The 20,890-nt window shown below is 39.8% G+C and overlaps 1 protein-coding gene across 2 annotated transcripts in view; it reads right to left on the bottom strand.

Annotated features, from left to right (window-relative positions):
• nectin4b (nectin cell adhesion molecule 4b) overlaps positions 1 to 20,890 on the bottom strand; it is a 24,566-nt gene extending 3,676 nt beyond the window's left edge. For both annotated transcript variants that reach the window (XM_074652094.1, XM_074652095.1), the window contains exons 1-9: positions 20,409 to 20,890; positions 15,372 to 15,572; positions 14,461 to 14,628; positions 10,279 to 10,557; positions 4,052 to 4,169; positions 1,133 to 1,284; positions 640 to 805; positions 437 to 512; positions 46 to 105 (exon numbers count right to left, since the gene is read on the bottom strand). In XM_074652094.1, coding sequence (XP_074508195.1) covers positions 46 to 105; positions 437 to 512; positions 640 to 805; positions 1,133 to 1,284; positions 4,052 to 4,169; positions 10,279 to 10,557; positions 14,461 to 14,628; positions 15,372 to 15,572; positions 20,409 to 20,463 — 1,275 coding nt within the window. In that variant the 5' untranslated portion in view covers positions 20,464 to 20,890. The remainder of the gene's footprint in view (positions 1 to 45; positions 106 to 436; positions 513 to 639; positions 806 to 1,132; positions 1,285 to 4,051; positions 4,170 to 10,278; positions 10,558 to 14,460; positions 14,629 to 15,371; positions 15,573 to 20,408) is intronic.

The following is a 20,890-nucleotide window of genomic DNA, read 5'->3' as shown; positions in this document are numbered from 1 at the left end:
TAACCCTTTCACTGGAGGGTGGTCTACGCCAAGTGAGGAACTCACCAGAGAAATTTGGCTGCTTTTCATTCGGCTGTCTACTCTGAGCAGAGCGTAATCTTCAGCCTGGAGAAAATAGAGAAAGTGAAAGAAAGTTAGTGAACACGAACACAAAAGAAAAATAAACAGAATGACACAGAATGAGATATCAATAATAAGTGTCCATGAACGCTGCATGTTATTTGTTTGACGCTGCAGCAGCCTGTAATCATCAGCAGACACGGCTGCTCCACCCCGGCGGTTACGCTCGGGCGCGGCGGGTGTGTCGACCTGGATTCTCTGAACCCTGCAGGTTATTGTTCTCAGCAGGTGTGTGTGTGTGTGTGTGTGTGTGTGTGTGTGTGTGTGTGTGTGTGTGTGTGTGTGTGTGTGTGTGTGTGTGTGTGTGTGTGCGTACCTGCACCCTGGGGTCAGTGCTGACAGAGTTCAGTCTCCTGAGGGAATTTTGTCTGGAAAAGCTCTGAATTTCCTCCCTGGGGGAAAAAAAGACATTTAGAGGATTTAAATTTAGTGTGTAAACAGCTGTCACCACGGCTGAGGGAATAAATAAATGTATTTCTCACTACATGGCTTTTTCAAGAAAATGTGGTGTCATTTTACGTTTTTTCGCTGAGCTCCTTCTCAAGCTTTTTGTTTTTGTGTCGATGGTAGCGGTTGACCAGCAGGACGACCAGGACCAGGACCAGGACCAAAGCTCCGGCTGCAGCACCAATAATTATCAGCAACACACTGTCGATGGGGGTGTCGCCCTTTCGTTGAGCTGTCTCTGGAAGAAAGACGAGCACAGGGAGACATCTGATGAATCCCTCCCACACAAACAGCAACAAAACCACAGTGACACATTTGGTGCAGCAATTTTGATCCTGATCGAGTTAAACAGCATCTGTTCATGCCTTCTATCCATCACAAGGGGGCAGCAAATTTGCACAATCACTCCAAATCAAAAGGAGAATTTGCTCATTTGCTATTTTGTTTTAGTTTAAAAGTTGTCTCATGATTTCAAGTATCCGTCTTATCATTTCCTCCCTCTAATATCCCAACAAATCATACAGTAGCAGAACAGTTTCTCATTTTAACACTTATTTGCACTTACCTGTCACTGTCAACGTATAGTCCGCTTTTCCTACTCCCACGTCGTTCTTGACCACACACTCATAGACCCCGGTGTCATTCCTGCGAAGGGCCCGCCCAAAAACAAGATTTCCTCCAACCACAGACGCCTCATCTGGCAAAGCTCCTCCATTCCTGTGGATAATAAACAGAGGACAATGTCACCATTTATTGATGATGCGTCAGAGAGGTGAACCATCGATCAACCAAACAGATACCTGTGACTCACTGCTCGAAACAATAGCTGTGACTCATTTTGGACAACAAAGTGCAAACCTGCTTTCCAGTTCAAACTATTTCTGTTGCATCAGAAAAAGGAAACACATAAATATCTATAATGACATCCGGTCTAAAACAGTAGCACGAAATGCAGCAACCGGCTTGCAACAAGGAATAGTTTACTTTCTGATTAAAAATCATAATAATGTAATCAAGAACAGGGACACCAATGATAATATTCAACCAAAATGGATTTCCAAAATAGGAGATCATCTGAACGAAGAAGAATGGAGGCAAGTTTGCAGAGAAATTCATTAAACAACAAATTCTAAATACTGGAGGGAATTTGTATGTATGTGTTGAGTGTTAATTTGTGAATGTATAATTCATGAGTAGTTCGCAGTAAATAAAATGAATTGTTTTGGCTAAAATAAACACATCACAGGATCAGGTTCACCGCAGCGTGTAACCACCAATTCGCTTGCACCTGAACCAAAATCTGCTGGGCTTACAACTGGCGCCCATTGATCTGAATAGACCAAATAAATACTAGGTTAAGGGGATTTAAGCAAGTCCAGCCAGTCCCACACAGTGTGCAGCTGAAGACATCACAGGCCACATAATGGAGAGCCAGTTTCTGATCAGGTCCGCTGAGAGGGGTCATGTTGCCCTGGGTTTCACTGTGCTGCAGCAGCTATTTAACTGCCGCTTCACCCCCCGAACAGCTCAGATTTCTTTTCTCAAAACCCCACCTAGCTTCTCTAACCAGCCCTTTATAATAGAGGCACAGGTGGAGATTGCATCTGACACAGAGTAGATGGTTGAAAATGATACAGACAAAGTAATCCATCTTTAGCAGCCAGAACGATTCTAACCTGTTTTGTTGATCTTTGTCAGTGAATTATCACATTATCAATGCAATGAGATGCAAGAAGGCATATTTTGTTACCTATTGGGCAGAGTCAGGCTAGCCGTTTCCCCCCGTTTCCAGTCTTTGTGCTAAGCTAAGCTAAACGGCTGCAGGTTCTAGCTTCATATTTATCGCACAGGAATGAGAGTAGTGTTAATCTTTACATCTAACTCTTGACAAAAAAGTAAATAAGCTCATTTCCCATGTGCATGTTAGTGCATGTGAGCGTGCCCCATTGATGAGATCACGGCTGCCGTTCTGCACTGCTCTCATATGGAGGTTACAGCTGATAACGACGTCCCGACCGACGGCATTGTCGCAGAAGTGTAGCAGCCACACAGTGTTGCCCGCTCTTTTCCAATGAAAGTAGTGAGTATTAGCTCCAAAACATACATGTCAACCATGAGAATGAAAACAACAAAATAATAAGTACACTGCAACAGCATTTTTATGTTAAAAAGGCCTACTTTTAATTTTACTTTTAATTCTCAGAAAAGAAAACTGAATAATTCGCCCCTCTGGCGTGAAGTTGTTTTAATCTCTGGTATAAACTAGGCTAATATTCATACATTTTTATTCATTAAATCAGTATTTCTTTCTCTTAGTACTCTCCATTTCTCTCTCCGTCTCTCACTCACTGAAGGTCCTTTCAGACAACGCGACAACGGCACCACTGCACTCTGAAACCAATTATTTCTAATGGCTCGCGCCGCGCCACAACGTCTTTTCGCTGCAAAGCCAAACTTCGGGCGCGGCACGCTGGCGAGCGCAGCTCAAACTGCGTTGTGTCGCGAGCATCTCTTCCACCGGGAAACAACATTTGGTGTAGCTGTATTGTCTTCCGGGTGGAACTAGTAGGGCTTAAACACGCTGTACAGCGCCAGAAATAGGTTGAGATAACGCAAAAGAAAAAAAGGTGTAAAAATTCGCCATAACAAAGTGGCCAAGCTGGCAACAATGCGCCCATCCTCCGGTTCTGTTGCCGTTGTTTGTACTGTTAGCGCTGTTAGCACTGCTAGCTATGAGCCGCCGCTCAGCTGTCGCCATGTTGAGAGCCGTGTGGAAGCAATCCCTCTGCTCTGAATTTTGTATTGAGCACCTTTAAAATTGAAAACAAGCTTCTCTGGGTTTGAACAATGCTTGTCCACGCAGCTCGAGTTTGTACTGAATGAACGCGCCGAAGGGTCTGCCGGTTTGAAAAGCTTTAATCCAGAATAATCTTAATATTTCAACATTGCCTCACGGCTGAAATATTTTTCACTCAGCACACAACATTTGATCATTGTGTGTTCAGTCGTAGATGTAATGGCTGGTAGAGTGTCTCTAATTTAAGTACAGACCCTGTGTTTTACCAGGCATTAGAGTGATATTTAAAGCATGGCACTATGATTAAGTGCTTAGCATGAGTCTCCTGCTCTTCCTTGTGTCGCTTTACTCCCTCCCTCGTGTGAAAATATCTCCCTCGCTCTTTTTCCAACTTCAAATTGCGCAACACGACACCATAGCTTTTATTCTGCCATGAATTGAGCCACGAGAGAAAGACGCCCTCCTTTAGATTCGAGCATGCTTCTTTGTTGTTCACGGGTGTGTGGGTGTTAGCAGTGGCTTATATATGTTTTGAGACACATTCCAGTGCCATGTAAAGAGCAATTTAATAGTGCAGATAACATCACAGTGGCGTGAATTAACATGTAATTGTCAGATTTTTGCAGGCAGCCAGACAGAGACACCGTATGTATGTATGAGCAGCAGACTACAGGCTGATGAGCGTACCATGTCCAGGTGATGTTCTGAGGTTTGGGGTATCCTCCGCTGCTGCAGACCAGCTCAGCTTTCTCCAAACCCACAAAAAAGTCCCCTGTACCAGCGGAGATGGTGGCATCTGGGGGGTCTGACACAGAAACACAGACATAAGCATGCAGTGATACAAAATATCCACCCATATGCTGCATGGTAGAGCAAAGAGAAAAACTTGTATGTTAGGCTTTTTATCAGCAGAGATGGTCATTTAAAGAAATGTTCAAACTATAAACACACCAAATGAGGCTGTTATTTATCCAGAGATGAAGTTGCCTCAGAATCATGTTCTCACACTGATAAAGTCTGCAGAGGTGCGACAAAGTCATTGTTTTGCAAGTCACAAATAAGTCTCAAGACTTGGCTATGTAGTCCCGAGTCAAGTCAAAGTACTAATCTGTGTTTCGAATCGTTATGCACCAAATGTAACATAATTTTAACAGTAACAGTTAGTATATTCAATTTATTGAAACACTGAGTGTGTTCTGGTACAGTATGTCATTCCAGGGACACAATTATATGTCATGTCTGAGTTGAATGTTTTGCATGTTGCTGAGTCTGCAGAGTCCGTACATCTGAATGTGACAATCTGTATGTGATGTCTGTCGGCTGGTCTGCACTGATCCAGACTCATCTTTTCCTCCTACTCAGGCAACGCTGATTGATTCAAGTACTGTACATCCGTTGTCAGGATAGTTAAAAGTTGATTTCAGCACAATTATGCAGTGGTGGGAGAAGTATTCAGATCTTTTACTTAAAGTAAAAAAGTAAAAGTACTAATACCACACTGTGAAAATACTCCACTACAAGTCAAAGTCCTGCATTTAAAACCTTACTTAAGTAAAAGTTTGTAAGTATTATCAGCAAAATGTACTTAAAGTATCAAAAGTAAAAGTATTCATGCTACAGTGTTTTACTATTATATAAGATGTTTCTAGATTAATATTATTGCAGCATTAATGTTTGTGTTGCATTTTATTGCTGAAGATGTTTAAGGCCGTGCAAATGTTAATATATATATATATATATATATTTATATATTTATATGCCGTTGGGTAGTTTAATCTACAGTAATGCATCATATTCTATAAGATCATCATATGTTTGTAGCGTCGCTGAGAACCATGTATCTCTAAAAATTCAACTTTTAACAAAATAAGCCCTGTGTTCAGCTTTGTGACGATGCATTTTTCAGCTGATCCAAGAGGCTTTTTGAATAGTTTATTTAGCTTAAGAAGTAGGAGAGTTGTCTCAAAAAATAAAGGAACACTTCATCCTTCAGTTTATCAGAAAATTTCAAATTATGTTTTTTATTTTCACTGAACCGAGAAGATGCAGGAAATGTAATTAGCAACTAAAGCTGTCAGATAAATGTAGCGGACTAAAAAGTACAATATGTGCCTATTTTTTAAATTGCATAAAATACTCAAATAAAGTACAAGTACCTCATATTTTTACTTAAGGACAGTACTTGAGTAAATGTACTTATTTACATTCCACCACTGCAATTAGTTTTGAGTAATTTTTCATCTTTGGGGATGTGGGGGAATATCAAGTCAGAATATCAAGTCATTCCAACTCAAAAGGTTAAAGTCCAAGTGGAGTAACAAATCATTTGCATTAAAGTAAAGTTTAAGTCTGATTGCAAAGTCAGATTTTTCTAAAGTCATCAGATTCATGACTTAACTCCTCTGGATGCCATTGAGCTGGACAAAGAGCGATTGTTGCTCACTGCAGGAACTGAAGTTTAGGTGCCTTCTCTCCGACTGCACCAACAGTAATAGTGGAGGACGAAGCATTACTCAAACACTTTCCCAGCAACCTGCCAATATTGTCTAATGTTTAGTCGACTGCCACCCATTTATATTCCCAACACGAAGGTTAAGCTATACAAATATCTCTTGCAGGGTAGCTAGAGGTAAAAAATGCCATTAGTTATATTAGCGGGAGCAGCTACAGGAAACTGTCCCTTAGCTCAGTAGAGAAGGCTGAGCTGAACATACAGTATGCTGTGTCCTAATTCCATATTATATACTAATTCTAAGCAGATTTAAACCATGCTGTGTTCACACTGGAAGGGATACCAAATTAGGAATACTCAAAGTGTGCAATATTGTCCCAAAAAAGCCACCTACAAAAGAAATGGAGGTGCTACGCACAGCTGCAAAATATCTAAATAAATTGTGGAATGTGGTAGAACTACTCTGGAAAGGAAATTCTTTTTTTTAAATATTTGGAAAACTACTTCGTTCTTATTTGACAAAAAATTACCAAATTGACAAAATTAATTCTCAGATTATTTGTTTATTTATTTGGATCACCATTAGCTGGGCAACAGCTACTCTTCCTGGGGCCCATAGAATGAAAAATACAACAATTTCATGTAATAATATAAATAGAAGTAAGTGAAAGTAATATTACATGCCTATGCACATACATAATACATTATTGGGTACTAACTGCCAGTGTTGTAGTACTCAAGGTCGGTCTCGAGACCACTTTTTGAAGCATTTTTACCTGGTCTTGTCTCTGTCGCAGACAAAGAGGACTCAGGATTTTATTTCAAAACCAGTCAAGAGTCTAGACCACACCCTGTGGGGATGTCACTAAATAGTCTGTGCATTGTCTGATTTATTTGTTAACATCGTAACTGTGATTGCTCGTAGAAAACAAAGGAACATTCCCACACATAAAGTTCACCTCTGCAATGCCTTATTAATTATATTAACAAGATAATTGTTCCACATTTAATCGCAAGTGTGTCATGCAGTGTGGGACTTCACTGGTCTGGTCTTGACTTTGAATCTGTTTAGGTGGTCTTGACTACAACATTACATTGGCAAAAAACAGTATACTATAAAGATTTGTATATAGTATATCTAGTGTACAGTCAGTATGTATAGATTGGGAACATAGTAATGCCGACTAAGATATTAGGTTAGAAAGGAATCCTAGTAGATCATTCAAGTTCATACAAGCTCTAGGTTAGCTCATCTGGGAAAGTCTGCAAACCACTATCCTAATTAGGTCATGAGGTCATGACCGATAACGTCACTGTCATTAAGATTTTTTCTATGTTTTGAGTGGAATATTCCTTTTATGTTGGCATGCGATTGTAGGAAAAACACAGCTGTACTTTAGCTAATGATAACAATTAATAATTAAGTTGTCCCATTCCACTCCTCTGGCATTTCTTCCTAACTGACACACCTAAATGAAACAAAATTAATGTTATTAGCTAGACTTGTTTTTGCTGAGGAATCGCTATCTTTCCTGCTATGAGAGTCAACAGCAGAGTTACTACATGCTACAGAAATTGAGTGTTTGCACTGAATACTCAGTACACTCAAAAAGGTCAGTATGTGTACTAATAAAGACTTAATTTCTGATTGTGCTGTTTGTCCCAGGAAATAGAGGAGCTAGTCACAGCTGCAGAAAAGCATCTAATCCAATCCCCCCCTCGTTTTCATAGACCCATTTTTGTCTTTTTTAGGGAGGTACAGGGGGTCTTTAGGAGGAGATAGCAGGTCAGGTGGTGTAGATCATCTGAAAGCTGGGAACCTGAAGATTAATTTGCAGCTCAGCACTGTGTGTCAAGTTGTTCTAGTCATAAATCAAAGCTAAATATAATAATTAATTGATTAAATAATTAATTTAGATAAATTGTGAAAGTTTATGAGGGTTTAAAACATAATGATGTAAGTATACAGTATGATGGCCACTCCCATGCTCTATTATGTCTCATATATTGTTGCAGCAATTTTTCAGTTGATACTATTTGTTACACAGATTTAATGCAAAATTTAACTATTTTTTACCACTCGAGAATTGATCAAAATAATCCATCCAAAATACCGCATTAAAACACCAAGATCTTGAGGAACAACACAGAAAAAGCCATGCTGTGATTTGGTATCAGAGATTTCTGCAAGAATTTGGAGAAGATTGGATGGCGAACACTTCTGTTCTGGAAACTGCTCAGAAACCCCCTTATTGTCAATCTACCTAGGAAAGCCATCCATCCTCTGACTGCTCTAGGTCTCTAGTTTGTGGCTGTAAAGTTTCATGTGGCTGTGATTATCCTAGAGGTCACCACAGGTCATTTTATAAAGTGAGGTCAAGTTTCAAAAAATGGCCTCACTACAATGAAATGGCTACTATGGGGACTAGCATCATCACACATGAATACAGTTGGGCTCATTGGATCCACAAGAGTCTCAGCTTTACAGTGATACCCAATTAATGCAATTCTAAGACTGTTTAGGGACCCCAGTATGCAGAAACATTCAAACACACCATTTTAGAAAAGGCGAAAATAACTCAAAATAAATAATAATGAAATAATAATTTATACTGCATGCAAAAAACTGCATGGTTTTTAGCCCAAACTGCATGTGATTATCATAAAGTTGGCATGTCTGTAAAGGGGAGACTCGTGGGTACCCATAGAACCCATTTTCATTCACATATCTTGAGGTCAGAGGTCAAGGGAGCCCTTTGAAAATAGCCATGCCAGTTTTCCCTCGCCAAAACATAGCCTGCTACAGCCTCTGAAAGACAGTAAAGTTGGCCGAGGGCACCGGAAGGAGTGAAAGAGGTTAAACAAACTTGAATACTTCCCTGAGACAGCTCAAGGAAGTATTAAAGCTTCACTTTCTCTTTTGTCAACTTGAAGTGACATTCCAAGTCACAGTTTGATTGATCTGCATGTGTACTGCATATTTCCTGTTAGTACAAAACGTCCAGGTATATTAAGTAACAAACAGTACACTATGATGTTAGAATAGTACATACTGTATACAGTTCAGGGCTCAACAATGGAGCTTTCCCGCTTCCCCGGGGCAAGTAAAATGCCACGTCAGAATAGTAAATCAAACAACTCACTTGCCTGATTGGGTAAGTGGTAAAAAATAATTAAACACATTATTTTTTCCAGAGCTGATAATGGAAGTAGCTAAGGAGTGAGCCTTCTTATATATTGTATTGTTGTTTTACCACTGTACAACACTTTGCTAAACTTTTGTTGTTTTGAAATGTGCTCTATAAATGAACTAAACTTGAAACTTGAACCATCTTGCTTCCTTCTCATCTCTGTTGAGAGTTGCACCTGTACCGATCGCCGATCTCGCGTGAAAATGGCGGCGGGTAAGCGGACAAAAGGCTCGTTCGAGATGAACTGCGCCTCGCCTGGAAAGTAGACGAGATCAGGCGGCAGCAGTAAGGGGAGGCTGACTAAAAGCTGCGGTCAAGTCGGAGAGTTTCCAGCCGTTTCCTGCAGCCTTCAAAGAATTTACAGGAAGTCAGAGAAATAGTTATATCCTGTTAGATCCGATCTGTAGGCTACCTGTAGTTTGCACACCGCGTTCAGATTTATTTAGATTTTTAAATATATGTGGAAATGTGCGTGTATCTGGCATTGTTTTCCATCCTTTATCATTTTTATGTCTGCCTTGTGAAGCACATTGTAAAGAGCACTTGTTTTGAAAAGTGCTATATAAATAACCCTCATTATTAATTATCAACCACACAAGATGTGTTTGTTAACAGATGAAACCTTCATTGCACAACATGAGACTAATAGCCTACAATCTAGCGTTAAGGTTAAATATCGCAGAAAGTTGTGACTTTCTACAACACCTGGTGTTTGTTGTCAAAACTGAGAGCCAATCAGCTCTTTGGTCAGGCGATAGCCAGGCGTTTCCCATCATGCCCTGGGTCTTGCAGTCGGTGGAGAGCAACTGCAGCTCCTGGCTCTAAAAGCTGGGGCCGCCTCGATCTCGTGAGGTTATCGTTGCCCGCGTTTGCATGACGTCAGATCAAGTCGGGATCAAGTCGGACACAAATCTAACCAGCATGCATGCGCGGCGAACGATTCTGCGCAGGCCTGGCTCATCTCAAACGAGCCTAAAGTTTATGAGCTGAAGCGCAAGCGAGCATTTGAATTAACGAGGAAACAGGGGTTTAGTTGGGTTGCGTTAGAGGATGTGGGCGAAACTCCAACTATGAATTGCGCCGTTTGCCGAAAGTTTGAGAGCAAGGTGGATAAAACACCACTACTAAATAAAACGCTTTGTATAGGGGCAAGGCAAAAATGTACTTTGTTAGACAAGCTCTACCTTGTAGAGAATGTTAAATTATAATCAAAACTGCAATCTGCTTTACTTAAACACAGCATCATAATCAGCTCATCATTATCTACTCACACTGAACCACCAGGCGGTTTGAGATCCTGCGCGGCTGATCCAGGCCGGGGTGCCACACCAGACAATCCAGCTTTTTCCCGTTCATGCTGCGCAGCGGGTGCAGGGAGTAGTAGCTAGATACGGACCCGCCCTCTTTGATGCGGTTTTGGGACTGGCCTGGCAGGTCGGTCTCCCAGGAGAGACGGGGAGGCGGGTGGCCCACTGCTCGACAGGAGGCGGCCAAGCGGAACGACTGGCCCTCCACCAGGATCACGGGGTCCAGAGAGGAGATGGGTAGAACTAGGAGAAGAGGAGGAGGAACAGGAGGAGTTTAGAGGCATCAAAATGTGTTTTGCTTATTGTTACTTCACTTGGATGTTTGAGCTTCACTGTGCAGAGTTTGACACTTGAAGGCTGCTGAAAGTTTTTCTGCGTTCAGCTTAAATCCGATTTTAATATGTGGTCATATGAAGATTTTGTAACATCACAACTAGTCTGTAATCGAGATTATCTGTGGAAAATCATGCGATTAATCCCAATTCAATATTTTAATCGCTCAACAGCCCTATTTTTATACACTTAAAACCTTTTCTATGTTGTGTATAATTGTACTGTATTATATGTATGGTGTTATGTTTTCAGATTTTGTATTGTCTTGCTCTTATAGAACAATATTTTATGTGTTCTAGTTGTTAAAAACACAATAAAAACAGTGTTAGTATTAACAATGGGGAACTAAACAACTTTTGTAATGCACATTCCCTACAATTACTGCATTCAGAATTAATTAATACTTCTCAAAGCCTGCTCAAGGCTAATTTGCTGATACCTAAAATTACCTAAAGTGGCTGTAATTAGATCCATTAAAACCAGGACATCAGTAAATGCCTGTGTAGTGATTGTCATCGTGTGTCGGGGACAAGTTTGAGCAACAAGCTCTTCATGATCTCGCTGCTGAAAGATCAGATGAGAATATTGTTATAAAAAAAGGACCTTAAATACATCATGGAACATAATCATGAAGGATCTTACTGAGGAGAGCAACAGTGAAACGGACATGAACATTAAACGTGTAGAGGATTCTACACAATTTTCAGATGCAAGAAATGAACAAAAACAACATCCAGTAGATCATAATTGTGCAAGAAGACAAACACCATGTGGGCAAAGGTCACCCGGGATATGTTCACATAAATACATTTCTGTTCTATTACTCTCAGTCACCAACTGGTTTAACACGATTGTGATTCACAGACAGCCTCTGCTGTTGTAAACACCTGGTAAGTCTTTCCATTGGTGTTTGGATTATTAATGTATTAGACAAAACAGGTAGTTAGCATTAGCAGAAATAGCCATTATGGATTAACAGACAAAGAAAAGGACACCACCTGTAGAGACCACAGAAACTAAAAAATACATGACATCATAGCTCCGCCCTCAGTGTTTGATTGACAGGTGATGTGTGGGAAGAAGTTTCCTGCAGGGAAAATATCCTGAAGGAACATTGTAATCTTTAATAAGAGATGATAGTGACCCATGACCAAATAAAACCACCTCAATAAACCCAGATGCATTCCATAGAAATCAATAAACTGACCAAAATAAAAAACCTTAACCAGATTAGGGCTGTAACTAGCGATTACTTTCATTGTTGATTAATCTGTCGATTCTTTTCTCGATTAATTTGAATAGTTGTTTTGTCTGTAAAATGTCAGAAAATGGTGAAAATTGTCAATCAGTGTTTCTCAAAGCCTAAGACAACGTCCTCAAATGTCTTGTTTTGTCCACAACCCAAAGATATTCAGTTTACTGTCAGTAAGGAAACCAGAAAATATTCACATTTAAGAAGCTGGAATCAGAGAATTTTGACTTTTTTTTCTTAAAAAATTACTCAAACCGATTAATCGATTATCAAAATAGTTGGAGATTAATTTAATAGTTGACAACTAATTCATTAATCGTTGCAGCTCTAATCCAGATGTCTTTAGATCCATAACATAATGGAATGAAGGCAGAAGGTAATCCTAATAAGGCGGGTTAGACTTCAGTTTTAAAACCTGCACATGGACAAATGTATACAGTATGTAGCTCATGGATTCAACGTTACTGGTTACATGTTTATGGTTTAAGGAGTCGAGGGAATTCGGTTACTAGTGAGTGTATTTCTGTAGGTTTGTCTGATCCGTGGCATGTTGGCACTTGTTTATGACTGAGCTGTCTGTCACCACTGATAACTGGCGGCAACATGAGAAAGTCATTTGGAAGAGACAGCCGGTTTCAGTTGAAGGAGGATCCATTAAAAAAAACAGCATTCCCACAGCTGCTTTTATGGATCAACTGACATCATGACACAATGCAATCATGTAAGTAAGTGATGAAGGAGGACTTCAAAAGTATTCAGGTCGTGTCAGGTTTATGAGTTATCAGAACTTGAAGTTGTTTCCAAAGAAAACCTACTTGTTTTGAAACTTTGAATATGGAATTAACTGTTTTCTTGATACTAATAGTTTAGTAATCCACCTTATTTATGTCATGAGTTAGCACTGGAAATAGGTGTGATTTTAAAAGGTGCGCTATACAGAACATTAATATAGCATCAAACAAGGATTTGCTATATAAAGATATACTAGAGGAGTAATATCTACCTGAGCAGAGAATGAAGTCACTCTCCCTCTGTGTGTGTTGTAATCAGAGCTTCTCTGTGCTTTGTTGACGTATCCGGGCCCGCCGCCGTGCTTTTTAGTGCATGTTCTTTTAGTGCATGTGAGCGTGCCCCACTGGCTAGCTCACGGCCGCCACTCCGTGCACTGCTTTCATACGGCGGTTACAGCAGATAACACAATCTCAACCGATGGCGCCACTGAAGAATCATAGCACCTAGGGCTGTCGCTGTGCATGAATTTCCCCTGTGGTGATAATGATTGGCTTAAAAGAGCGTATGCGGTATTATTGCCTTGCCAAAATTACTTAATTGTTCCTGATTTTAGTGCTATATAAACAAGCTTTATAGTTCAGCTATTTTTAGGTATATTGTTGCTTTTTAAATAATAAAAATTACACTTTTAAAACAAATTAAATACTTGTTTATTATTAAATGCAGAACGCAGAAGGGCAATGAGGCGACCTTAGGTCTAGGAAAAACATAATGGTTGGGTTTAAAATATGTACATAAACTAAGTAAAATACATACGGAAACATCGCAACAGAAGTACGGAAAACACGTTACAAATGTCACTAAAAAACACGTCACAACCATAACTTCAAAATAACTCAACAACACTTTAAGACAGGAACACCGGTCTCCTCGTTAAAAGTCGTCCTGTGTTTGTTGGACCATTCCACCTCCCCTCCCGCCTGCCATAAGCAGTCTCTCTCCCCTTTTACTCTACGTCTCTAGCTCTTAGCGTAGCATATTTATGCAGATACGTGAATACAGACTTCATGGCGTACAAATGACACACTAAGAGCAACAGTGTTGTTATTCAGCCGTCAACATGTTGAGAGCCGTGCGGAGGCAAGAGAAATGCTCCCAGTCTCTCATTTTAATATTGTCACTCTGTTTCTCCATATTGTAGGCCTAATTTCACTCTTATTTCTGTCTGTATGTACGACACATATTGCAGTCCTCCTCTGTTGCTCTTCCTGAAGTTTCTCCATGTTATTTTTTCCCATTAAAGGATTTTTTGGGGAGTTTTCTTTATAATATAAAACAAAGTTTATATGAATCGAGGAGTCTGAGGATACAGTAGAAGGTGTAAAGTGGTTTGTGGCAAATTTGTGATTTTGGGCTGCATAAATAAAGTTGACTTGACTTGGAAACATATCACAAACCTGTTGGTTTTATTATAAAAAAAAAACTCTACAATCTAACTGCTGTATCACCAAAGAAACAAGCAGGTTTGGGGTATATTTTTACTTTTTAGTTCTATTTCAAACTCACATTTTTTTCTATTTTCCACCTGGTATTAAGCAGTTACAAGGACTAATGTAAAAAAAATATACCCACTTTTTTGTTTTTCCCCCACTGAAGCTTTAGATATGCCGTCAGTGTTTGTGGCCACATTGGCAAACCTGCTGAATTTCCCCGGTTGGCTTTTTCTTCTATGAAGATGATTACGGTTTAAACATCCTTACAGCAGCTCTGATAGGATTAGGAAGGTGTGAGAGAGGAGAAGAAAAAGATGGAGAGAGGATGACTCTTACCCCAGACAGTGAGCGTGAAGTGCCTCTCAAAGTTCCCGTAGGGGAAGGTGGAGACTTGGCAGGTGTAGCTGCCCTCGTCCGACTCCTCTGTGTTGGGGATGAGCAGAGCCGAGTTCGCGGTGGGGGTGCCGCTCTCAAACCTCACTCGGCCGGCGTAACGCCCGAACTCTGAAATACAAAACAAAGACTTCAGCTCAGGCAACATACGATGTCCATCATCCTTTAGCCCTGTAAAGCCCATTTTAATCCTCAACCTATTTACACAATACACATTCCACTAAAGTCACACAATATTGTCTGGCTAGCCTATTGTGCTCTTTACGTATCATACTAAATGAACAATAGGGCCTATTGACTATGTAAATATGGTCTTTAAGAAAGAACATTTACAGATTTTTTATACTTTAAAAGGATAACTTTGGTATTTTTTAACCTATTTTCCCATGTTTTTGTGTATTGATCCAGTATTGAGGGAGAACGTTGCAGCCGCTAAACAAGCTGTAATGTAATCATTTGGGGCAATCTGGTACTGTCAGTTTACGTCCACTAAAAGTGCTTATTTCTGCCACTGACAGGCAAAGATTGTTATAATAAGTGTTTGACAATATTATGGAAAGGACACTACAAAAATAAAACCTTTTTCTTTAAGAACTTTTACTCAAGTATATTTAAAGGAGTATTTTTGCTTAAAGAAATTATTAATCAAGTAATAGTACTATTTCAGTTTTAGAGCATAGTATTATTCATATGGTTGATGCAATATCTAATGTCTAAAGTACAATTCCTAAACCAAAGCCTGATAAGGAGGTCCTGTAAGTGTACTTGCAACCCAAGGATGCTTACACTCGACTTAATGTCCAAACAGTAACCGTAGAAACTGCTCTGGAAATACCTCCCCCGCTGCAGCCTACCTGTGTGTCCGTCCATGACGTGGGCAGTGACGATCTGGTCCTTGATACCGTCTGAGAGCTCCTTGTACCAGGTGATCTGCACCACCGTCTCCCCCTCCTCCACCTGATAGTGGCAGGGCAGCCTGGTCTCGCTCTCTGCAAAGGAGCGCAGGGGGGTGTCGCGCTGAGGAGGCTCCACAAAGTCAGCCTGCACACACACCGCTGAGGAGAGGGAGAGGGTTTCATCAAATACAGTTGAGGGATTGTATAAGGCAAGAGGAGAATACTGTTATGTGCTTAAAGAGGACCTATTATGCTTTAGTGCTTTTTGGGGGCATGTAAAAGGTCTGCAAAGTTAAAAAGCCCAAAGTCCACGACAAAGGGAGTTACTCTCCTCCACAGAAACACTGCTCCTGAACGGCCTGAAACGCCTTGATTGAAGTCCTGCCTTTTCTTCTGTAACGTGGTGATGTCACCAAGTAATACATTTGCATAATACCTGCCTAGTTTGGCACGCTCTCAAACAAAGCTAGTTAGAGCAGAGCTGGAGCGGAGTGTTGTTGACCAATCACAATAGTGGGCCAGCTGGGGGGGGACTCAAACAAAGCGTTTCAGACAGAGGGTGAAAAGTACAGCCAATATGAGAAAAATAAAACATTTTTTTTCCATATTAAAGCATGTAAACTTGCTCTAGTAGAAACACAAAACACAAGTATGCACCTGAAAATAAGCAAAATAGGACCCCTTTAAAAGATTTTTTGGGGATGCACCGATTTATCGGCCGAACATCTGTATCGGAGGATTTTCGTCTTGTTGACTGCAATCGGCCTAACGGCAAATAAGATGACATTTACCGATGGCAGTGGCCGATGTTTATGTGTTTTGTGCCGGCTAAATGTTGTGTTGTTAGCTGCTGATTTAATTACATTTAATTTACGTTTCACAAAATGTTTTTGTTGGGATAGGTAATAAATTCCTCTCATTGAGAGATGTATACAGGCTAAGGAGCTTTTGAAGCAGTCGTTTTTCATGTGAAAGAAAGTTATTTTAAAGCTGGTTTCATAAATTTGTATGATTTAATTTGTGCTTGTTCAAGATATGAATGAAGGGCTGAATTACGTTAAGAGTGAAGACAGTTCAGTAATTTTTTTATAATGTAGAGATCTTTGTTTCCCTGGCACCAAAGGGGGAATAAATAACAACAAAATAAACGACAACAAAACATCGGTATCGGTCAATAATATTGCAATCGGTGCATCCCTAAGATTTAGTTAATTAATTGAAAGGCCTTTATTATCAGCTTCTGGTAATCTTTTTTTTTTTTCTCAAGGTCTTTTTATATAAAGTCATATAAAATGCAATAAATCACAGATGCAGTTGGATAGACACAATATATGTGATGATTATTTTCTGACACTTCATAGACTAAACGATTAATCGATTAATCTATAATAAATATAATTGCTAGTTGCAGCCCTAATTCTTTTTTTTCTACATTGATCCAGTGTGATGTAGTTTTATATGTACATCCTAAACCAGCTTTCCTTCTTTACACATTTTCATTCATTAATTTGCATGAGAAACAGTCCATCCATCCATTTTCTATTAACCGTATCCCGTTAAAGATCCCGTGATGCTTTGGCCGAGAGATGAGGTAAACCCCAGACAGGTTTGTATGTAGACAGATAAACACATTCACACCTACGGGCAGTCACCAGTTCACCTAACCTGCTTGTCTGTCGGCATGCAGACACACAGAATAATGTAAACTCCACAAAGAAGGTTTGAACACTGCATGCTGCGAGGCGACGGAGCAAACAACCTGAACAATAGTGCTTTCTTGTGTCTGAATTCTTTCTTGAAAAGCAGAAATGTTTCCATGTTTATGCTCAGAGAGAGCTGCTGTGAAACAATGGGGAGCTTTTGTGTTGTAGCTGCTGTTTTAGAAGTTCTTCCACATGGTCTTGATATTTTGCGTCATATTAGATTATTTACTTCAAATTCCTTGATAGCAAATTATTATGTTGTCATTGTTTTATTGTTTCAGAAGTCTACCGATGAAAGGCTTGTGTATGATTGGTGTAATTTTAAGTAGGGCCGTCCTCGACCAAAGAAATTCTTAGTCGACTACATACGATTTTGATCGATACACGATTCCTTGATTTAATCGACAGATCTGTAAAACTGAGTTTCTCCACAAAGAATCACACAAAAGCACCACTTTAAATCTTGTGTTTACCAGAAATGTGCTCATAATTTTTTTGGAAAAAAATCATTCAGCATGAAAAAAGGCATTAAAAACGACTAATCGACTAAAGAAATCTTAGTCGACTGAGACCAAAACGACCGATTAGTCGACTAATTGTCCAAGATGGGGCAACCCTATTTTTAAGAAATAAAATATATTTAACACTTGGACTAATTATTGTCTGATGATCTAACTCCTAGTCCCATTTCTCTTAATGATACAAATAATTTGTTTTGCATTGCCCGTCTAATATCTTATAGGGCTGTCAAAGTTAATGCAATAATAACGTTTGTTGTTTGTTTTGTGTCGTTCATCGATTTCCGTTTCTGTCATATTAATCATGTTTTTTTTAATAATTTATGGATGTGATAATCTGTAACTTTAGCATAAAGATATTTCATGTTGTGAATTTGATGCCTGACAAAAGCCCATGACTGAAACATTGCAGTGCTAACAGTGTGCAGGAACTTTTTCCTGTACATGGACAGGAACGAGTGTTACTAGTTTTTTTGCATGAAAATTTACATTTTCATATTCACTATTATTAACCCAACACAGCAGCGTGTAACAGCTTCAGTACACTGGCTATACAGTCTCATATCAGTGACGTGTTGTACTATCAAAGCTGTCATCAGTGTCGACTAATGACTAAGACTGAGTGTACTTTTATCACACCTGGTTGAAAGTCTACATCTAAGCGTGGGACAGACACACAACTGTGAGTGAAAAGGGTGTGAGAAAGCAACACTTCTACAACTCAAACAGGGAAAACCAAACATTTGCCCTTTGATTACTGAGGTGAACTCAGGTTTTTTTTTCTGTGGTTACTGATTCATGAGCTCAATTAATGATTACACCACAGCCGAAATGGGACACGGACGTCTCCCACAGATAATATCCCACGAGAGAGGAGGTCTCCTCACACAGAATGTTTAAATTTGCCCAACAAAGAACCACAGTGTGTGTGTGACCTGATTGTGGAGTCAAGAGAAAGAGACCGAGTCGTAAGAGAGCAACAGAAGAAGAACAGGAAAGGGAAGAGACCGAGATAAACACAAGAGTGACGTTGCAGCACAGAGAAATGAAGATAGAGGTCAATAGAGATAAACACTAAACTGAAAGAAAGTTAAACACACACTCCACACACACTCTCTAGATAAACACAGGTTCACTTGAGTCACAAGGCTGCCATACAAGCTTTTCCTGTTCACTCTAATAACAGTAACTTAATCACACTTGCAGGATTAAAGAAAAAACGAATATGTGCATTTGCTCTTATAAGCTCAAATTTAATCTCCACCGAAGAAGGAAATAAAAGCAGTAGTGCACCGACAGAATTAGTCACAGAAAAACAGGAAGACGCACGTTGGGCAATAAGTTCTGATTCATGTTTACTGAAAGTAAGAATGTGACTGAGCCACATTCTGTTGTGCTGCTTCTGTCTCCACACCTGCAGGGACAAAACTATGTGGACACCTTAATCTGTGCTGCTGTAACAGCCTCCAGTCTTGTGTGAAGACGCTCCGCCAGACTGCAGGGGTTTACACCCGTTCAGCCACAGTGAGGTTGGCGGATAAGATTTGGCTCACTGTCCACTTTTCCAATTCACAAAGGTGTGTTGGAGGAGGTCAGATGGCTCCGTGCAGACCGGTCGAGTTCTTCCACACAAAACCATTGAAGTTGAGATGAGTTGAAACAAGAGAGGGCCTTCCTTCCCCAAACTGTTGCCACATGGTTGTCTAAAAATACCACCCTATGCTGTAACAATTTCATTTCCCTTCATTGGAAATACAGATCAAACCATGAAAAACAATCCAAAACTAACGTAACTCGTAGACATTGGTGTCCAGATACTTTTGGCCAAATAGTGTATACTTAATTAATTAAACATCATCATTAGTGTTTGGTCATTTATCGACAGGAAAAGGACAAATACATCATCATTAAAAATTAGACAGAAATACACTATGCCACCAAGATCAGAGGTGTCCACATACGTTTGGCATTACGGTGTAACTAGAGACAACGATAGTCAGACATTAACCATGAGCAAAGAGAAATATTATATAGATATTATAGGATTGTCGCCTTTAAAAGTACCCAAATGTGACTATAGACTCACTCCAGGTGCTTATAGGAATATCAAAGTGTTATTATTAGGGATGCCCCCCACCCCCCTTTTCTTTAGTCGATTAGTCATGTTTTATGCTTTTGTCATGTTGAATGACTTATTTCCAAGAAACTTAAGAGCACATCTGTGGTAAACACAAGATTTAAAGTTGTGCTTTTGTGTCATTCTTTGTGGAGGAACTCACAGATCTGTTGATTAAATCAACTAATCGACTAAGAATTTCTTTGGTCGAGGACAGCCCTAGTTATTATAGCAACATAAAAGGAAATATAGGTTACCATGAAGCACCACAAGGTGACTATTTATTTCCATCTTTCCCCTTTTTGTTTTCCTGTGAAGAAGCTTACTTCTGTTTTCTGTCCTACCAAGATCATTATATAAATATTATATGAATATTAGTGACTCTATAGGAAATGGAAAACACAGTAAGGTTACTGCTAACCTGAATATTTAGTATCAGACTTATTGCAACTTAATTTTAGGAATATTACAGTCACATTTTGTAAAATAACAAGAACCTAATACATATACATTTTGACACTTTAGCACAGACAAGTCCTTTCTGGACCACCACAGCCACAAAAAGTGGCAGCAGGAGTCCCACCATGACAGCACACAGACAGTGAAGGTTGTGCAAAACAGTGAATTGTCATGTAAATGAATGTAACAGAGAACTCACCAACTAGTAGAAGCAGAGCCAGACTCTTTGCTCTTTGCTCCAACGTCAACTCCATCTTTAATCCAGAAAAGAATCACCTTCCTGTTTTAGCTGTTCAAACTCTTGTTATTGTCTTGTTATATCTGCATTCAGTTCACACAGGTAGCTCAGCTATAGAGCAGCGGTTAGCAGGTAGGCAGGTGCAACAGGTGTTTCCTCTTCAGATCACACAATGATGCTTAAATCCACTTGTTGTCCACTAGTTGAATATAGTTTAGTGCAAGTTGTAAACTGCTGTTAACTTAATTTCCAGAGCAAAGTCCTCTGCAGCACCTGGACCCTGAACTCAGCAGAGGAAAAGTAAAGGTAAACAGATAAACGGAGACATTTTAAATGATATCTGAGTTAACACAGAAAGAGAAAGAGAAATAAAGCGTGTGTCGACCAAACGGAAACCTACTCGTTTGTCACGCACACAGAGGGAGAGACACCTACAACAGGTA

The sequence above is a fragment of the Sebastes fasciatus genome, chromosome 11 (genome assembly GCF_043250625.1).
Source record: "Sebastes fasciatus isolate fSebFas1 chromosome 11, fSebFas1.pri, whole genome shotgun sequence".
Lineage (NCBI taxonomy): Eukaryota > Metazoa > Chordata > Actinopteri > Perciformes > Sebastidae > Sebastes > Sebastes fasciatus.
This window is presented reverse-complemented; position numbering and strand designations above follow the sequence as displayed.